The 16,569-nt window shown below is 40.1% G+C and overlaps 1 protein-coding gene across 3 annotated transcripts in view; it reads right to left on the bottom strand.

Annotated features, from left to right (window-relative positions):
• The window catches only part of svep1 (sushi, von Willebrand factor type A, EGF and pentraxin domain containing 1), a 135,115-nt gene extending 120,612 nt beyond the window's left edge, over positions 1–14,503 (bottom strand). For all 3 annotated transcript variants that reach the window (XM_017718757.2, XM_017718758.2, XM_037534702.1), the window contains exon 1: positions 13,439–14,503. In XM_017718757.2, the coding sequence (XP_017574246.1) occupies positions 13,439–13,951 (513 nt within the window). In that variant the 5' untranslated portion in view covers positions 13,952–14,503. The remainder of the gene's footprint in view (positions 1–13,438) is intronic.
• Between the last annotated feature and the right edge of the window lie 2,066 nt (positions 14,504–16,569).

Raw genomic sequence — 16,569 nt, 5'->3', positions numbered from 1 at the left:
TCCAAACAGTACATGAAACATACAAACATTCAGCACATACATATCCAACAAAGACCAATGAAAACAAGGGGCAAACACAGGGCTTAAATACACAAGGACTAACTAGGGATAACAAGACACAGGTTGAAACACAGGTGGCAACAATCAGGGGCGGAGTCAGACAACAAGGGGGCTGGACTGAGACTTGAAACAAAAAGCACGTGGACTAGACCAAAACCCAACATGCACACATGGACAGGACTGGCAGGGGCCAATCATGACAGAATTCTTAGCATTTACATCAGAAAAATGACCTTTTATTTTGTGCCATCTTTTGACTCTATATAACTGCCGGGTCCTTTCATGATTAAGCATGTGACATTACATTCAAATTTAGTGGAACTGCCTTTATACTTAGAACCTTGTGGTCACTGTTCTCTTTAACAATTTAAAAGCTAGAACCTGTTGGGAACTTCAGTGAAGTTTAGTTACACTGCCTTGGTACCATCATTCGACCTAAAATAATTACACAGTACTGTGCCACCCTATACTTCTTTGTTACTAACTAGAACCTGTGGGGCATTTCTGTGTAAATTTTTATACTTTGATAACTATCATGTTACTGAAAGTAATTATCTAATGGAATTTGTACCCTGTCCTTATCTGGTTAATACCTATACCTTAGGGAACTGCAAAAGAAAGTGTTAACAAACCGTTTACTTTTACTTTTAAAAAGCTCCATAATTTCATTTATAATTGAGTACCCATAGGTTCACTTAAGTACAGGTTAGTATAAGTACAATTTGTTCATCAGTTCACTAAATGCCTTTCTTTTATGAAATTGTTCCAAAATCCTTTTTTGGCACCTTTATTTTTAAGAGTCTATCATTGCCACTTTCTGGCTGTCTGGGTCTTTCAGCCTTGGCTGAACATTGAACTCCACACATTTGCACCAGCAAGACTGTTTTCCATCTTCATATCCTGAGCTCATCTGAAATAAGTTATTTTCAGAGAGGAAAAAAGGAGAAAAAAGCATATGAAAAGTGCTTGCCTTCAAATAAAGTAGAAGAGAATTGCATTTTAGGCTCAGTTTAGAAGTGGTAGTATTGCTGTAGGAATGAGGAGATATATTACATACGCATACGCATGTACACTTACACTTCAGCCCATTTGTGATAAGTTGTATTTGGAGAACCGCAGAAGCGAAGACAGACTAAGTCTGAATGTTTCAGGCTGAGGTCCTGATATAAACGTAAACAACCACTTCATTTACTTTGTGAACAAAGCCAATAACAACATAACTGTTTCCACAGCCAATAGCACCCCATAACCAGGATTCTAAGAACACACAATTAACCACAGGTACATCATACAGTAACACACACAGATACACACACTCATTTGTTTTCCTGTCTTTATGGACTCTTTTCACTGACTTCAGTATTACTACAGGTGAAAAATTCTTTACCCACATTTCCCATCTTTAGTAACCATTGTTTGCCTCTTTGTTTTTTTTTTGTCAAATTAAACTGCATATTAATTCATTCATAAATGAAAAACAATGTATTTTTCTCCATATGAACCAATACATTTTCCTTGACTTTTCCGTATTACCATGAGGACGTTTCATTTTCACAAAGAGCTTAATACATACCCAGATAAACTCGCACGCACAGTGTGCTTTCACTGTGGAATAGTGATGGACAGTTGGACAAACTGGATTTTTATGTTGCATCAGCAGTGGTTATAAGTCTGGAAGAAAGTCTGGAGGCTGCCAGAGCCTCAATCAATAGCTGGCTTTTCTCTCAGTGTGAATGCTCACAGACTCTCCACTGCTTGATCCACAAGTTGATCCAAAATAATAAATATCAGGAAGTAATAGATCATGATTGCCTCAAACAGGTTCTTTCTCACCACTGGTCTCCATCCCTCCTCTCAACTGTTCTTTTCTCTTCTGTTGTGATTTTGTCTCTGTTTCCATAGCTTTCTCTGTTCTTCTGTCTCTCAGTTTCTTGTTGTTTGCTCTTTACCTCATCAGTACCTCTCTGAAAGTATAAACCAAATTCAAGGAAGGAAATTTTATCTTAAGCTTTATTCAAGTTGGAATAGTTTTACTTCAGGAGGTACTGTTATGTTTTTGATTACTGATTAAATCTGTGATTTTTATCCAGTATGAATCTGCATATGCAGTATGAATCTGCATCTACAAAGTAATATTTCACTTTCACTAAATGGCTGCACCCACAACTCCACATCCGTGTTGTTATTGTCATTGAGTGTACAGCATATTGAGTAATGCTGATGTGAACATCCAGGTGATCTTTCAATGTAAGCTGTGTAAATTTGGCTAAAAAACAAAGGTTCCTGGATAGTTCTTGGTTCTTCTTTCTTTAGTAAAACAAAATCAGTTTGAATACTTCATCCATTCTTGCTTTACACCTTTTTTCATGGTAGTTCTGCACCAGCTTTTGGAACAGTCCTCTTTCAGCAATTTCAGCGCCACTCTCTCCACTCTCTGCTAATTGCTGTGCTGAAATTTTTCTGCCCTGTTGGATTTTCCACCGTTGCTCAGAGTGGGCTAAGTGGGGGTGGACTGGGAACTGAGCAGCCGAAGGTTTAAAATGGTGATGACAGTTGTGGTTAATAGAAAGAAGAAGTAGCTCTCAGTGCACAGAACAAACATCTAGAGGGGCTCACAGCTGAGAACCACCATGATCCACATGAGCTCCTCACATAGAACTGAGAGAATATCCCTGACTTTTGATCCTATTTAAATCTGTCTCTATCAGTCTCAGAGGGCTGTAACTGCTGAGAGGCAGAGAGGGGGTGTGAGGACAGGAAATGACCATTACAGGAACAAATGACCCAATCTTTCACTCACTGCTGTTTGAACTTTTTGACTATAATATGCTGCCTTTGTCAATAGACTCTGCTGGCACTAACAATCAAAAATAATTACTTTAATTCAGTGTCAGTATGTGTTTGTGTGTGTCTGTGATAGAGCGTATTATTAGCTGTACATGTATTACTGTTTGTGTGTGATGCAATAATAGGATATTCAAAGGAATTCAAGGAAAATTCCACTAATTTTTCAACAAAGTTCAGCCAATGAGATGTAAAATAGATCATATTGAGTGGTTTGATGTGAACTGCTTCATTACAAAGAAACTCCTCAACTGTTTACAGTGGTGGTAATAGGAACCAGGGGTCACAATGTCTGAAATGCATTGATTTACTATCCAAAACCACCAAATACATGTCTTTTGTTTTCATTTGCAATGCTGATAATGGTAAATTAGTGGTAAATCTATTTAAGCTTATACTTAAATTTGTGCTTAGTCAACAATAGTTAGTTTCAGACTATCTGAATTTACAGAATTTGATAGCGTCATGTCTTAACTAGTAACAACTAACTAATGCGTACATCATTTTAACTTGACACTAACATGTTCATAATCAATCAGTAAACCCACTGCCATGGAATGTGATGGAAGCCTGCTCTGACTTTTCCCATGGAAAGATTATCAGGCATAGAAGGAAAGTTAACCTGAATAAAACTAATTATCTGTAGCCATTGTTTGTTTATTCTTTAATATTTTTCTGAGACTACCAAATCAATACAACAGCAGCCTCACTTTAGATGTTCAGGCAGCTGCTGAGCCTTGCTGAGCTGGAGCTATGGGAGTTCACTTCATGCTTGATGTTAAAAAGGGTTTACATGTTTACCTTATTTAGTAATGTGTATGCCTGAACTTAGTAAACACTTATGTTACAACTAGCCTGTGCTGGAACTCATGCACAGCTGCACCAGGCCACCAGGTCTGGGTCCTGTAACCACCTGCAAGTTCCTCAAGAATGGAGCATTTCATATAAAAACATTGTGAGCATTGTTGTACATTGAAGTTTACAATGTTTTTTTTCGCTTTTCCCTCAATGTCATCATTTGGGAGATCAAAGTTTTTTTATGATAACAACAATGTACCACTGAGGCATTTACAGTATAATCCACTACAACATGTAATAGCACCCCTCTTGGAGTCATTACTGCATTTGACATGAGGCAATTAGACTGAAGAGATTGCATACCATGGCTCTGTGTTGCAAAGTTGTGCTGGGTGGTTCCCCCCTCAGTGAAAAGAGACATTTGTTTCTGTTGCTGTTATTGTTGTTATTTGTTAGCTTGAGATGTGTTTGTGTTGTTTGTTTGTTATTGCCTTGGGTTTGGGTTTGGTTAGTATGTGTTAAGTGTTTACCACAGAGAGGAGTCCTATGGCAAGAAGTGACCTTCCCATCTATTCAGCCTGTTTTTCAGTGGCCTTCTCTACCTTGTTCAATAAAAGACAATACCTGAGGCAAAAATGACTTCCTCTGGTGCTTCTCCACGAAGACTCCACAATATATTACATATGTAGCCCCCTTTCACATATAGGGGCTGTTCCTACTAGTGATGAAGGCCACACATAGTTTGCTTATGTTTACTTTGTCCTATTTAATTCCATTCAAGTTTGTATTCCACATACAAGCCAATTGCAAATGGTAATCAAAGTACTCTGAGATGGATTACAAACAATGTGGCCTACTGCAAGTCATTTGTTATCCCCAACCCCCAATTCCATTCAGCTCCATAGACATGTTAGACAACTCATTCATCCTCAGTCCTCAGAGTGCTGTAGTTTGCTGCAGTGGACAGACTCCGCTGGGCTTTATCTCTCACTCTGCAGGCATATCTGTGGCTTTCAGAGTGCTTTAAAGGCATTCCTGTCTGTGTTATCAGGCTCTGGAGAGAGAGGCCTGTCTCTCGTATTGATCTTGCTCATCAATCCCTATTAGCAGCACAAAGACAGCTGCAGGAAGTGGCAGGGTTTTCTCCTTTGTTAGCGCAGCAGGGGCGCTGGGGGATGACCAAACCAGCAGTGTCTGCTGTATCTCATTTTTCTTGGTACCTTCCAGTGTCTTATCTTAAAGTGAGAGTTTGGTGGAAAATCAAATGTACACAGTTTACCTCGTATTCTAACTGTATCAGCCAAGAAACCAAGGTTTGGTTAACAGGATGCCTACATACCTAACTAGTAACAGAAGCTTCTAGCCTACCTCGCCATGTAAAAGACTCTGGCATAGAAGTCAGAGTCAGGTCATATGTCTTTAGCAGAGAATTGCAGTCTTGTTATTAGCTCCACTTGTCAGGTTCAATGTGAACTTAAATTATAAGCCTTAAGAAAAGCCTTAAGTCTGAAGGACTGAAGCACTAAACTGTGAATATGGTAAATACAGTGCTTAAAATAAAGGGGCAAAACAATTTGAAATGTTTGGTTAGTCTGGGGTTTGTAAATGTGTTTGCTAGCTGGCATAATAGCTAATCCAGCTGAAATTTGAGTAAGTTTAAGAAGAATGTGATCTGTAACTTTCTAAACCTTTGGCTAGATTAGCTGACAACTGAAGCTAAATTATCTATTGCTAGTTTTGCCTCTTTCCTTTTAACACTGCATTTACTGCATGTAACACTTTGTTCTAACCTTCAGACTAAAGATTTTTCTATAATGAAAGGCTCATTATTCGAAGCCATATTAAACCTAGTGCTGCTGGGGGCTTTAGAAGAACGGCATGACTTTTCCTGATTTCTGCCTATAGGCTGCTGTCACAACGACTTAACTTTCCTGCTGCTCTGTGATAACATCCGCCTTTCAGGAGTTTCCTTTTCCCAAAAGGATAAGCTTGGCTGGAATGTTGGTGAAGTATTTGGCATTTATTGTAAGTAGTTCACCTAATTGCAAAAAATAAATAAAAAGAAAATGCTAACAGGTTTCCAAGGTAATAACATCATTTCACTACAATATCCATATTGCAATGTGGTCAACCCACAACTTTGTGAAGGGTCATAGTAAAATTGAAAGGCAGTATCACACACATGAAGTTGGAAATGAAAGGTTTTATTTATTTCCTGCATAAGGTTAGCACTCCTAACACAATTATTTTTGTTTGTGCCTTAAGTCCAGGGTCCAAAGCAAGTCACAAGTCAGTTAAGTGCAAGTCCAAGTCAAGTTGAGTTGCAAGTCAATTAAGTGCTAGTCCAATTCAAGTCGAGTCATGAGTTCGAGAGGCTGACGAGAGTGTCCGTCTCTGGGAGATATCTTGAATGATGATTTTATAATTTTATATAAAATGATGTTATAGATATCATTATACCATACAGCAACAGAAAACATACACATACAAGCAAGGCTCCTTTAAATGAATGAATTCAGCACTTGATGCACTCAGCATTTCACAGCAGCTTTATGGGGAAATCAGTCTGCATGTTATGTATAAAATTATCATATGTGCATAATGTGTAGTTTATAGTTTATAAGCACTGAAAAAAGAAAATGTGCTTCTCTTTCTCATGCAAATACATATTCCCTTCGAATTACTAAAGTTTGAGCAGCTTGTGATTGGTGATTTCTGCATGGCTGGGATGTTAGTTGAACACTCCTGCTCTAAGCTAAAGAAGCAAACCAAATGCAAAACATGTCTTGGCAGATGTTCAATTATGACCAAGCTATCGCTGTAAATAATCTGATTTTAATTTCTTTCTTTCCATCTTTCTCTCATTTTTGCTTTGTCCTTCTTTTTCAGCTCTGTAATTACCTATGACACGTTTGGCCCATGCTAGCTCACCTCTGTTCTGCACTAATGAAGTGATAAAACAGTTTGCTTTTATCTGCTCAACACCTGCGTTGATTTCACTGCCTTTTCCGTTCATTTGGATCAACATTTGAACATCTTAACAGAAGTTCTTCAGCAGATTTGGACGGTGTATATGTGTGGGTGTCGGCATTCACTTGCATATAAAAGGCCTTTGATCCCTCTCGGTACCTTCATTACTGGTTTGGGCTTTAATGCTTCTCTGTTTTGTGCAACAGAGACACACTCGGAGTGGAGCGGGTTTTGCTGACAGATGGTTTTGCACAGACAGTGTGTGAAATGTGGAGCGACTGATATGTCTAGGCTTGAGGACGGGCTTTCCCCGTTGTCCTCGGGTTAAAAAAAAGGGGCCGGAGGGGTCAATGGCCCTCAAAACATGTCTCTCTGGAATTTGTGCTGGGGCTTGGGGTTTGGGGCAGATCAGAGCATGTGTTATTGCGCAAAATCCCCCCTTGCCCCCCCCCCCCCCCCCCCCCCCCCCCCAAACAAACATCAGAATGAAAAATTGGCATAGACGTCTATGCTCTGATGCAGTTTGAGAAGGCCCAGCTGCTTGTAGTGTGTGAATGTGTGCGTAGCAACAGTGCAGTTCTCTTACTGGAAATATTACATATGAATTCCGAAAATGTGATCAAACATTTCTACAATTACTGTCCATACAATAGGCCTTCCAAATCTTCCATTTGGGAGAAAGACGTCATTTGTAAAGGCAATTTTAAAATCCATTCGGTCAACGACTTCAAGTCATAATGCATCTCTCCAGGACTTAATCAGAAAAGCGGCCAGGTGAAGAATTTGGAGAGCATAGGAAAGAATTCAGAGAGAGAGAGAGAGGGAGGGTGAGCTAGAGTATGGAGAGTCTACAGAGGGCTGTTTTGGATCCAATTTTGTCAGCAGAGAACGAGTGGAGGCTCTGGCAGCTCATGTTAACCCATCGAAGAGGAGACAAATCCTAAGTACAGAGAGAGCTAATCTCCAGGGAGGGGAGAACCTGGCTGCCTTGGAGAACGAAAGGCATGAGGAGGTCCAAAATCACAGCAGGAGAGCAGGAGCTATGTGCTCTCAGTTTCACACTCACACAAATAAGCTTTAGAAGTGAACTGTGTGAGACTGTGTGAGGCTGGATAAACACAGCTACAGCCACACGTATTTTTATCCTACCCTCAAACACTTTGAAAAATGCTACTACAAACCACAAACCTCACAAATCAGAGAAAAAGCTTTTCTTACTGCCACAGGTACAGATCCAGGGGCTGCATAGTTCCTCAAGTCCAATCATACGTTCACCTAATTGATCACACAACATTCAGGGCATGTAGAAATTAACCCTTAGCGGTCTGTCGTCACTTGCAGACAACATCTTAAGAGAGTGTTGGCGTTTTTTCTTGTACCTCAATGCTGCACCTTATATATTTTTGTTAAAACTGAAAGAAGTAGCATTATTGAGTCAGGAGAAAAAGAGCATGCTAAAATGTGGTGTGTTTGCTGCTGTGACTCACCCTGTAAGGCCTGAAATACTACATTTAAAAGCAATGCCATCAGGTCAAATTTTAGACCACATTATATGTCTTTATGTATTATTGTGACACTTACAGGCTCAATAACAAGGTCCAGCTTGATATTTCAGTCTCAAAAGCAAAATCAACATTTTATTGATTGTTATATGATTACAGTAGTACATAATTCCCTTCCTCAGAAGAAATTTCCTGCAAAAAGTTTTGACTGAGTTCACTTTGAATTCTCTGAAACACAAAGCATTACAAAATGCTCTTTTGCATATTGCACACAATTACACATCTCTACCAGAGAGGTCTCCAAATCCCCAAAACGTACATAGTGTAGCTTCTTGTATTTTATTTTTTCCATTAAGGTCCACTTATAACATCGCTTTGGTTTTACGTACAGGACCATTTTCCAACCTCTTTTCATCCATTGAAATAGGCTGTTTTTGTTACTGCACTTTTAAGACTGATATAAGATAAATGATCTCTGTTCTGATTGGCTGTTTTGTTTTGTGCCCCATTCCAAAAACACTCTGAAACACTTCTGAAAGACACCACCAATAGATCCATAACTGATCATCCAACACCAGTACCTGAGCTGAACTAATGTTCTGGTGGCTGAATGCAATCAAATTCTCACAGCAGTTTTCTAACATCTAATACTAATAATGATCAGGCATAAAATTATGACCACCTCCTTGTCTCTATGCTCATTGTCCATTTTATCAACTCCACTTACTATATAGGAGCACTTTGTAGTTCTACAATTACAGACTGTAGTCCATCTGTTTCTCTGCATACTTTCTTAGCCCCCTTTTACCCTGTTCTTCAGTGGACAGGACCCCCTAAGACTCTCACAGAGCAGGTACTATTTGGCTTGTGGATCATTCTCAGCACTGCAGTAACACCAATATGGTGGTGGTGTATTAGTGTGTGTGTTGTGCTGGTATGAGAGGATCAGACACAGCAGTACTGCTGGAGTTTTTAAACACTTTGTCCATTCACTGTCCACTCTATTAGACACTCCTACCTTATCAGTCCACCTTGTAGAAGTCAGAGACGAAAGCTTATCTGCTGCTGCACAGTTAGTTTTGGTCATCCTCTAGTCCTTCATCAGTGGTCACAGGACGATGCCCACAGGTTGGGTTGGCTGGATGTTTTTGGGTGGTGGTCTATTCTCAGTCCAGCAGTGACACTGAGGTGTTTAAAAACACACACTAACAAACCACCACCACGGCAGTGTTACTGCAGTGCTAAGAATGATCCACCACCCAAATAGTACCTGCTCTGTGAGGGTTACTGGGGGTCCTGAACACTGAAGGAATGGTCATAATGTTATGCCTGATCAGTGTATAACCTTTACAGATGAGTAGAGGCTGTTACTGCAGCAAAGGAAGGCAAACTCTTTGTCTGCCCTACACTGAATATATGCACTGAATTTTTTATTTCTTTGATTACTTACTTCAAATGTGTACATCATTTCCACATGAATAAAATATGTCAGCAACCTTTTGTTTCCTACTTTATATACTCTTGGCAGCAATAGTTGGGGTAATATTTATTCAAGTGGAAATGATGATGTACACAAATGATGAAATAAGTAAATTCAGTGCATCACTTTATCAGTGCACACTGCACACACTGCAGCTATACAGGACAGGCCTGAATCCTGCATTTCTCCTCTACACTGGATGGAAAACTATCCGTCCAGGAAAAAACTTCCAAATCTCTTGTCCATTCAGAGTGGGAGAATGGTGTAGAGGGGCATAAAATCTTCCAGTTATTTTTTTATTGCACTGACCCACAGTTCAACTGTAACAAGAAGACACTTGTATATCAGTGCTATCAAAGTGTTTTTCTGACAGCAAGATGCTAATGGTAAAAGTCTCAGCATAAAAGGAAAGTCAAGAGCGACAGAAATACAGAAATAGCAAGGCAGGGAAGGAAGGAGGGAGGGAGGGAGACAGAGAGAGGGCAATAAGTCATGGTACTGTAGTCTGGTTTCAAACATCTTACTCAAGCCAGACGTGGTAAGTCATACGCGTGCAGTCAGAGAAAAGGAAAAAGTTCATTTATTAGGTGTCGCTTGAATGAGAGAATGTTCCTATGTTATCTTTGTCTCTTGTCTGAATCCAAGAGTTAGCTTAAAATGAATCGTGGCTACATAATGGATGAGAGTCTAATCCTTTTTGTAGCCCACAGCTGGAGAGAGAGTGCCAGGGAGTCAGTTGGAGCTTTTGTCATTGAGGTAAATGGTGAAATCAGTTTGATCACTGTGTTACAATATATTCTTCATCCATGCAACAAAGATCACAATAGGCTTAATTTCAAAGAGAAAAGACACCTTCATTTTCTAGGGCTACCTGTGTGTTACTTGTTCAACCAATACAAATCTAACTAGCTTGACCCCAACAGCAGAATTCATGAGCAGCTAATTGGTTCACTCATTTGTTGGAGAGTTTGACTGTGAGTTTGGCAGCGTTCATTTGTTCTCATTAAATCTTTCTGTTTTTCCCCAATCTCTCAGTGCAGTTGCTTTGTGTTTACATAACAGAGGTCAGTGATGCCACTGACACACAACAAAACACAGGAAGAGAAAACATGACCGCAACACAACACAACCCAACACAACACATGACAAAACAGTATTTAACAACACAAGTCACAATGTAACAGAATAGCACAACATAAAACGAATAAACACAAAACACAACAAGACAAAATGTACAACTCAACATGTAAATATGCCATAAAACAGCATAATACAAAACAACATAGCAAAACACAAGAAAACACGACACAATATAACTCAACACTACAATGTGGTCTGAATTCAACATGGCACAACGTAACATCATACAAATTAATATGACGCAACACAACATGAAAGAACTTAACACAAATCTACATAACAACAAAATATGACAACAAGCAACAGCACAACATGACTTTACAACACACTACACAGCACAACAAAGCACATGACAGTAAGTCACAAACCATGACACAACACAACATCATACAGTGCAACATGACATTATAACACAACACTACACAACACACGTCATAAAAAATTATATGACACAACACAGCACAACACAACACTAGACAACAAAATAACAACACAGCCTGACAGGAATAACTACACGTCATTACAAAACAACGCACAGCACCACTGAATGTGACATAACACAACATAGCACATCAATACACAACACTATGCAGTATAACACAATGCATCATCACATTGTGCACACACACTACACAACATAATGCAAACACATCGCTACACAATATGACACATCGCTAAACAACACAACATGACACAATACAAAAATACACAACGTGAAAACATTACACAAGACAGTACATCACCACAGCATTACATAAGATTACACCATTCACAACGCAACATGTCACTACATGACACTACACAATATGACACAACTATCCAAAACACAACATGACGCAACACAAAATTACACACAACACAACATCCCATTAAACTACACTAGACTACTCAGCAATACACAAGATTACACAATGCATCACTATCCAACACATTACTACACAACACTACACAATATGACACAACTATCCAAAACACAACATAACATAACACAAGATTACCCACAACACACCATCACATTAAACTACACTACACAACTCAACAATACACAAAAATTACACAATGCTCCACTACACAACACCACACAATACAGCTGATAGTGGACCAGACCACATGCGTATGTACAGTCTGTGTTCCCTCACTTCACCCTGGACTGTCCAACGCTGCTCACTGAGATGAATGACCTGTGCTATCTGCTCACTGTAGACATAACCTCCACAAAGTGAGGGAGTGAAGTGAAGGATGATTTGAGGAGTACAACCATATCAATACTGCACAACCCTCCACTTTTACCTCACGCAATAAGAGAATTCATCACATTCACACTAGTGATAAGACGTCACTGTTGTACTGTGGTACTGTTGTGCATGTGTAGCGTGTTGAGGGCGTTCAGGGACATCGCTAAGGAATTATTCCACTGACCTCATTCACTACTGAGCCAATGGATGTGAAGAGAGTATGGGAAAGAGATAAGATGCAGTTGCTATAAAGGCAGTTCCTGCCTGCCTACATCTGTAAACTGCATTATCCACAATAAGTCATTCTGATCTACTGACAGTGTACCAACCACATCACTTCTGTCTTTCTCCTTATGCTAAGAAATGAACTTTTTCATTGTTTGTTCATGTGTCTTTTCTCTATTTCTCTTTCTCTCTGTGTGTATGTGTTCAGTTCAGTTCAGTTCAAGGGCATTCTTGGCTTATTAACATGACAGCTCTATATGCATAACTGCCACAGCAATTATTAGATGAAAGCACTAATAGGAATAACATAACATAGTAATTATCATATTATTACTATGTTATAATGTTATTATTGATATCATGATATTATGATATTAGTATACTAAATTAACATGATCAGTTTTTAACTTTTTAATAATAATAATTTTCTAATGCTGTTATTGCATTTTGTTTGTAGTTACTGCCTGAAGCCCAGCTGCTTGCATGCAACACTTGTGACTATTGTCCTCTTATTTAAGTACAGCTTTTAAATGGGAACAATTTCCATTGGTGGCTCTATGATAAAACCAAAGCTATTTCCAGCTATGGCTGCACTGTGAATCTCCAATCTCTCCGCTTTCGGTGTAGTTTTTGGACCATTTCTATCAGTCTGGTCATTGTAAAATTTTATTTTGTGAAAACAGGGCTGCTGTTGGGGGAAAAGAAACATACAATGTGGCCTGTGCAAATGTTACAGCACATTTTACATTTATTCTTTTCCCAACTCAAATAAAATAGAATAAACAGAAAATGTGCACTAATGTGTAGAAAAATGTCATATTTAAGAGGACATAGAGGATGTGCACTTATATTTAGTTAGTAAATCAACAAAACGTATAATTTGACTGGGAGTTTTCAAAGTTCTATGACTGTATGTACGAATGTAGTCATTTTTGTCATCTATGCATGTAAACATCAAAAAGAAATAAACACACAAATGAGAAACAACCAAACTCCCTCTCCATCTCATTACTTTTCCCCTTTTCCATTTTGAACCTTTCAACCATGCCTGACTTAAAACGTAGCTTGGATACACACACACACACACACACACACACACACACATACACACACACACACACACACACACACACAAAGAGATCCAAGCTCAACCACACCTCCAAGAAGCTCTGTCACACTCTTACCGCTGCACGTTGGAATGCTCCTCTAGTGTAAGTTCCTCCTCCTCTGTAGGTGATGGCTGGAATCTCTTTGCTGAAGAGTGAACACTTGTGCTGGTGAGATTTGGGTGCCGACACGTAGTCCACTCTGGTCACCACGTGGCTCTTGGAGCTGAAAGTCACCAGGGCAACGCGTGTGGCCTCCGGCGCCACAGGGAAGTCAGACAGAAGCTTGCGAACAAAGTGCAGCTCGCTGCCAAAGTTGGCAGCCCCCACGCTGGACGACTCGTCTAGCAGAAATATCAGGTCCAGGCGTCCGCCACGCTCGCGCAGCAGCCGGATATTGCGGCGGAAAGTCTGACCCAAACGTTCCACTTTACTCTCTGCGCTCTCCTGGATCTGGCTGGACAGTCGCCGGGCTTGCGGAGGCTTAGGCTGCTGGGCCTGAGAGGGCAGGCTGGTGGCCATCCTGGACCATAGCAGTGTCCAGAACACCAGGGAGAGCCAAAGAGTCATTGAAAGTCTCAAAGTTGCCATGGCAACCACACCATCAAAAAGGCAAAGCAAAGTTCCAGTAGTGGTGGTCTATTAGAAAGGGTCTGTAGTTGCGATCAGTCTTACTCCTTCTTCTTCTCCTTGTCTTGCTGATTGTGCCTGTATTTTGATATTTAGTGATCAACTTCTCTCTGTACCTTCTTGGAGCCTTTTACAGGTTTCGTTGGTTCCCCTTCAGTCAGTGGACATCCCTGTTATTTTGGCTTAGTGGTCAAGCTTCTCTTCGTCTCTTCAGACTTCCAGAGAGTTGACCTCTCTTTCTGGAATTCTGGCGGAGTGGACAGCGTACTGGTCAGTTCCTCTCACTCCCCTGCTTTGGGGAGCTCCTGCATCTCAGAGAGCCTTCAAATACCACCCCCTCTCTCATACAGTCATTTAAAAAGACAGAGCGTGAGGGAGAGAGCGTGAGGGGGAGAGAGACGGAGTGAGAAAAGTTCTGAAAGAGTGAGATAAAGTCTGGCTTGGTGAGAGAGAGAGTCAGAAAGGTAATGAGAGGAATAAGGAGAGAGAGAGAGAATAAGGAGAGAGAGAGAGAGGAGCGGCAGCAAAGGAGGGAAAAAAAGGGGGCAGTCACAGCAAACGTGTGGTTTTTTTTTCCCTCTTCGTCTTCTCCTCCTCTCTCTCTTCTTCTCGTTCTCTCATGCAGGAGAAGCTGGAGGGAGGCTTTGTGTCGCACTCATTTGCCTGTCAGCCTGTCAGCGTTCGCAAAGAAAACATCAGCACCCAGCCTGCTGATCAACTCCATATGTCTGGCACTTGCCTCCTAACACACACACAGATGCACGCACACACGCACACACTCACACCACAACACATCGCACCTCCCAGCAGATACCAGAAGAGCCATCGCTAATGAGAAACACTGAGGGAGAGAGAGAGAGAGAGAGAGAGAGAGAGGGAGGGACAGACAGTCAGACAAAAGAGGGTAGAAAACAAATTAGGCATGAAATTGGTACAAAAACAAACATACACGAGAGACAAAAGAAACAATCAAGTATGAATGACATTTTTCATACATTTGCTTGAACGCTAAAATAGACCAATCCTACTGTAAAAGCCAAAATCACTTAAAGCTCATTTTCCATCCACGAAAACGAACAGCTCTTGCACGGCAATGGCAAACCACTCCACTCTCTAAACCCTTTTCACTTATTTAAATAGCACCTTCAGTTATTCTGTGATCTGCAGTTCCACTTCTTGTCATTTTAAAAGTGCATTTCACTTAGGGAAGAGATTACATGGTTCTGAAAATAGCATTTGACTTTAAAAGTAATTTCTATGGGTTTTGTAGATGGAGACTGGCTGAATAACAATATAAAAATGGTAAAAAATACTGTTAATGAAAAATGAAGCTTTTTGTTCATCTGAGCTATTTTGCTCCATTTTAAGAATGTATTTAATTTTAATAAAACCAGTACAACTGCTAATATACAACGAAAAAAATGCATACTGCAAGTACATTTTGAGGTTGAACCAACATTATATGAGGAAGCTTTGCACTGTATGTTGAGGAGATTGAGCTTCATTGTTCCAGGGAGGTATTTTGTAAGGTCATCATTTTTATACCTCATGTCACTTCCTCCTCTTTCCCTTTGGGCATCTTATTGAGAGAAAAAAAAGTCTGCAGTCAGACATTGGCCCCCCCAACCCCCACCCACGCTCCTTTCTTTTGTGATTTTATCTGTAACCAAAACAAAGCCTGCATGCGTTTCGGACTGTTAGAGGGAGTGGAGACACCACTTGGCTGCAGATCACATTTCCAGCTCAGAAACTGAAATGGATATGTTTGGACCTAGAATAGAAAATCCGTGCACTCACAGCTTATGGAGAGTGGCAGGAGGGAAGGCTGAGGCTGTATTATTACCATTAGCTACTGACGTTCTGTTAGAGATTCAACCAGGGCAGCAGGCAGACTGTCAAACAGAGGCTGTAGAATCTGCCACAGCAAAGTGTGGGTCAGAGAGTGAGGAGAGACAGCACAGCTGGACAGGTCAGTGCTGATTGGAGAAGACAAGCTACTGCAAGTCCGATGTAAGTGAGATATGTAAAACCACACTTAACATCCTGCACCAAACATCACCATTCTAATGTATGTAGTTGTCTTGAAGCTGCACCCCACTTCAAATAATTGAATGGTGCATTATGTCATTAGAATTTTCAAAAGATGGTGGGGGTGTGGCCTATGTACAGTGCAGCGTGATGTGATGATTATTATTTAATATTTGTAACTCTTGAAATGGGCGGTGTCTTAAAATCTGGAAAAATGTTTCAGTGCAGCTTCTAATGGCATGGCCTGGATGTAAAAGAATGTAAAAATAAAGTATATTCCAGGAATTTCATAAACTTTTAGAATTGTTTACACTGAGAACTACATACAGTTCATACAAATCATTAATGTCTGTCAGTTGTGTGTATCATTACATATCAATGTTTAATTCACAATTTAATTTATAAGTAAGCTTTCATTGTCTGATTAACCACTACTATAATGGTATTTTCCACTAGCGTCCATATGGGAATGTGCACTGTTGCTAGTGGTGTTGCATAATCACATTTGATGCCAATTCTAACTTAAACATCGGCAGGTAAAGTGCATAACA

This window comes from Pygocentrus nattereri, chromosome 2 (genome assembly GCF_015220715.1).
Source record: "Pygocentrus nattereri isolate fPygNat1 chromosome 2, fPygNat1.pri, whole genome shotgun sequence".
Taxonomy (NCBI): Eukaryota; Metazoa; Chordata; class Actinopteri; order Characiformes; family Serrasalmidae; genus Pygocentrus; species Pygocentrus nattereri.
This window is presented reverse-complemented; position numbering and strand designations above follow the sequence as displayed.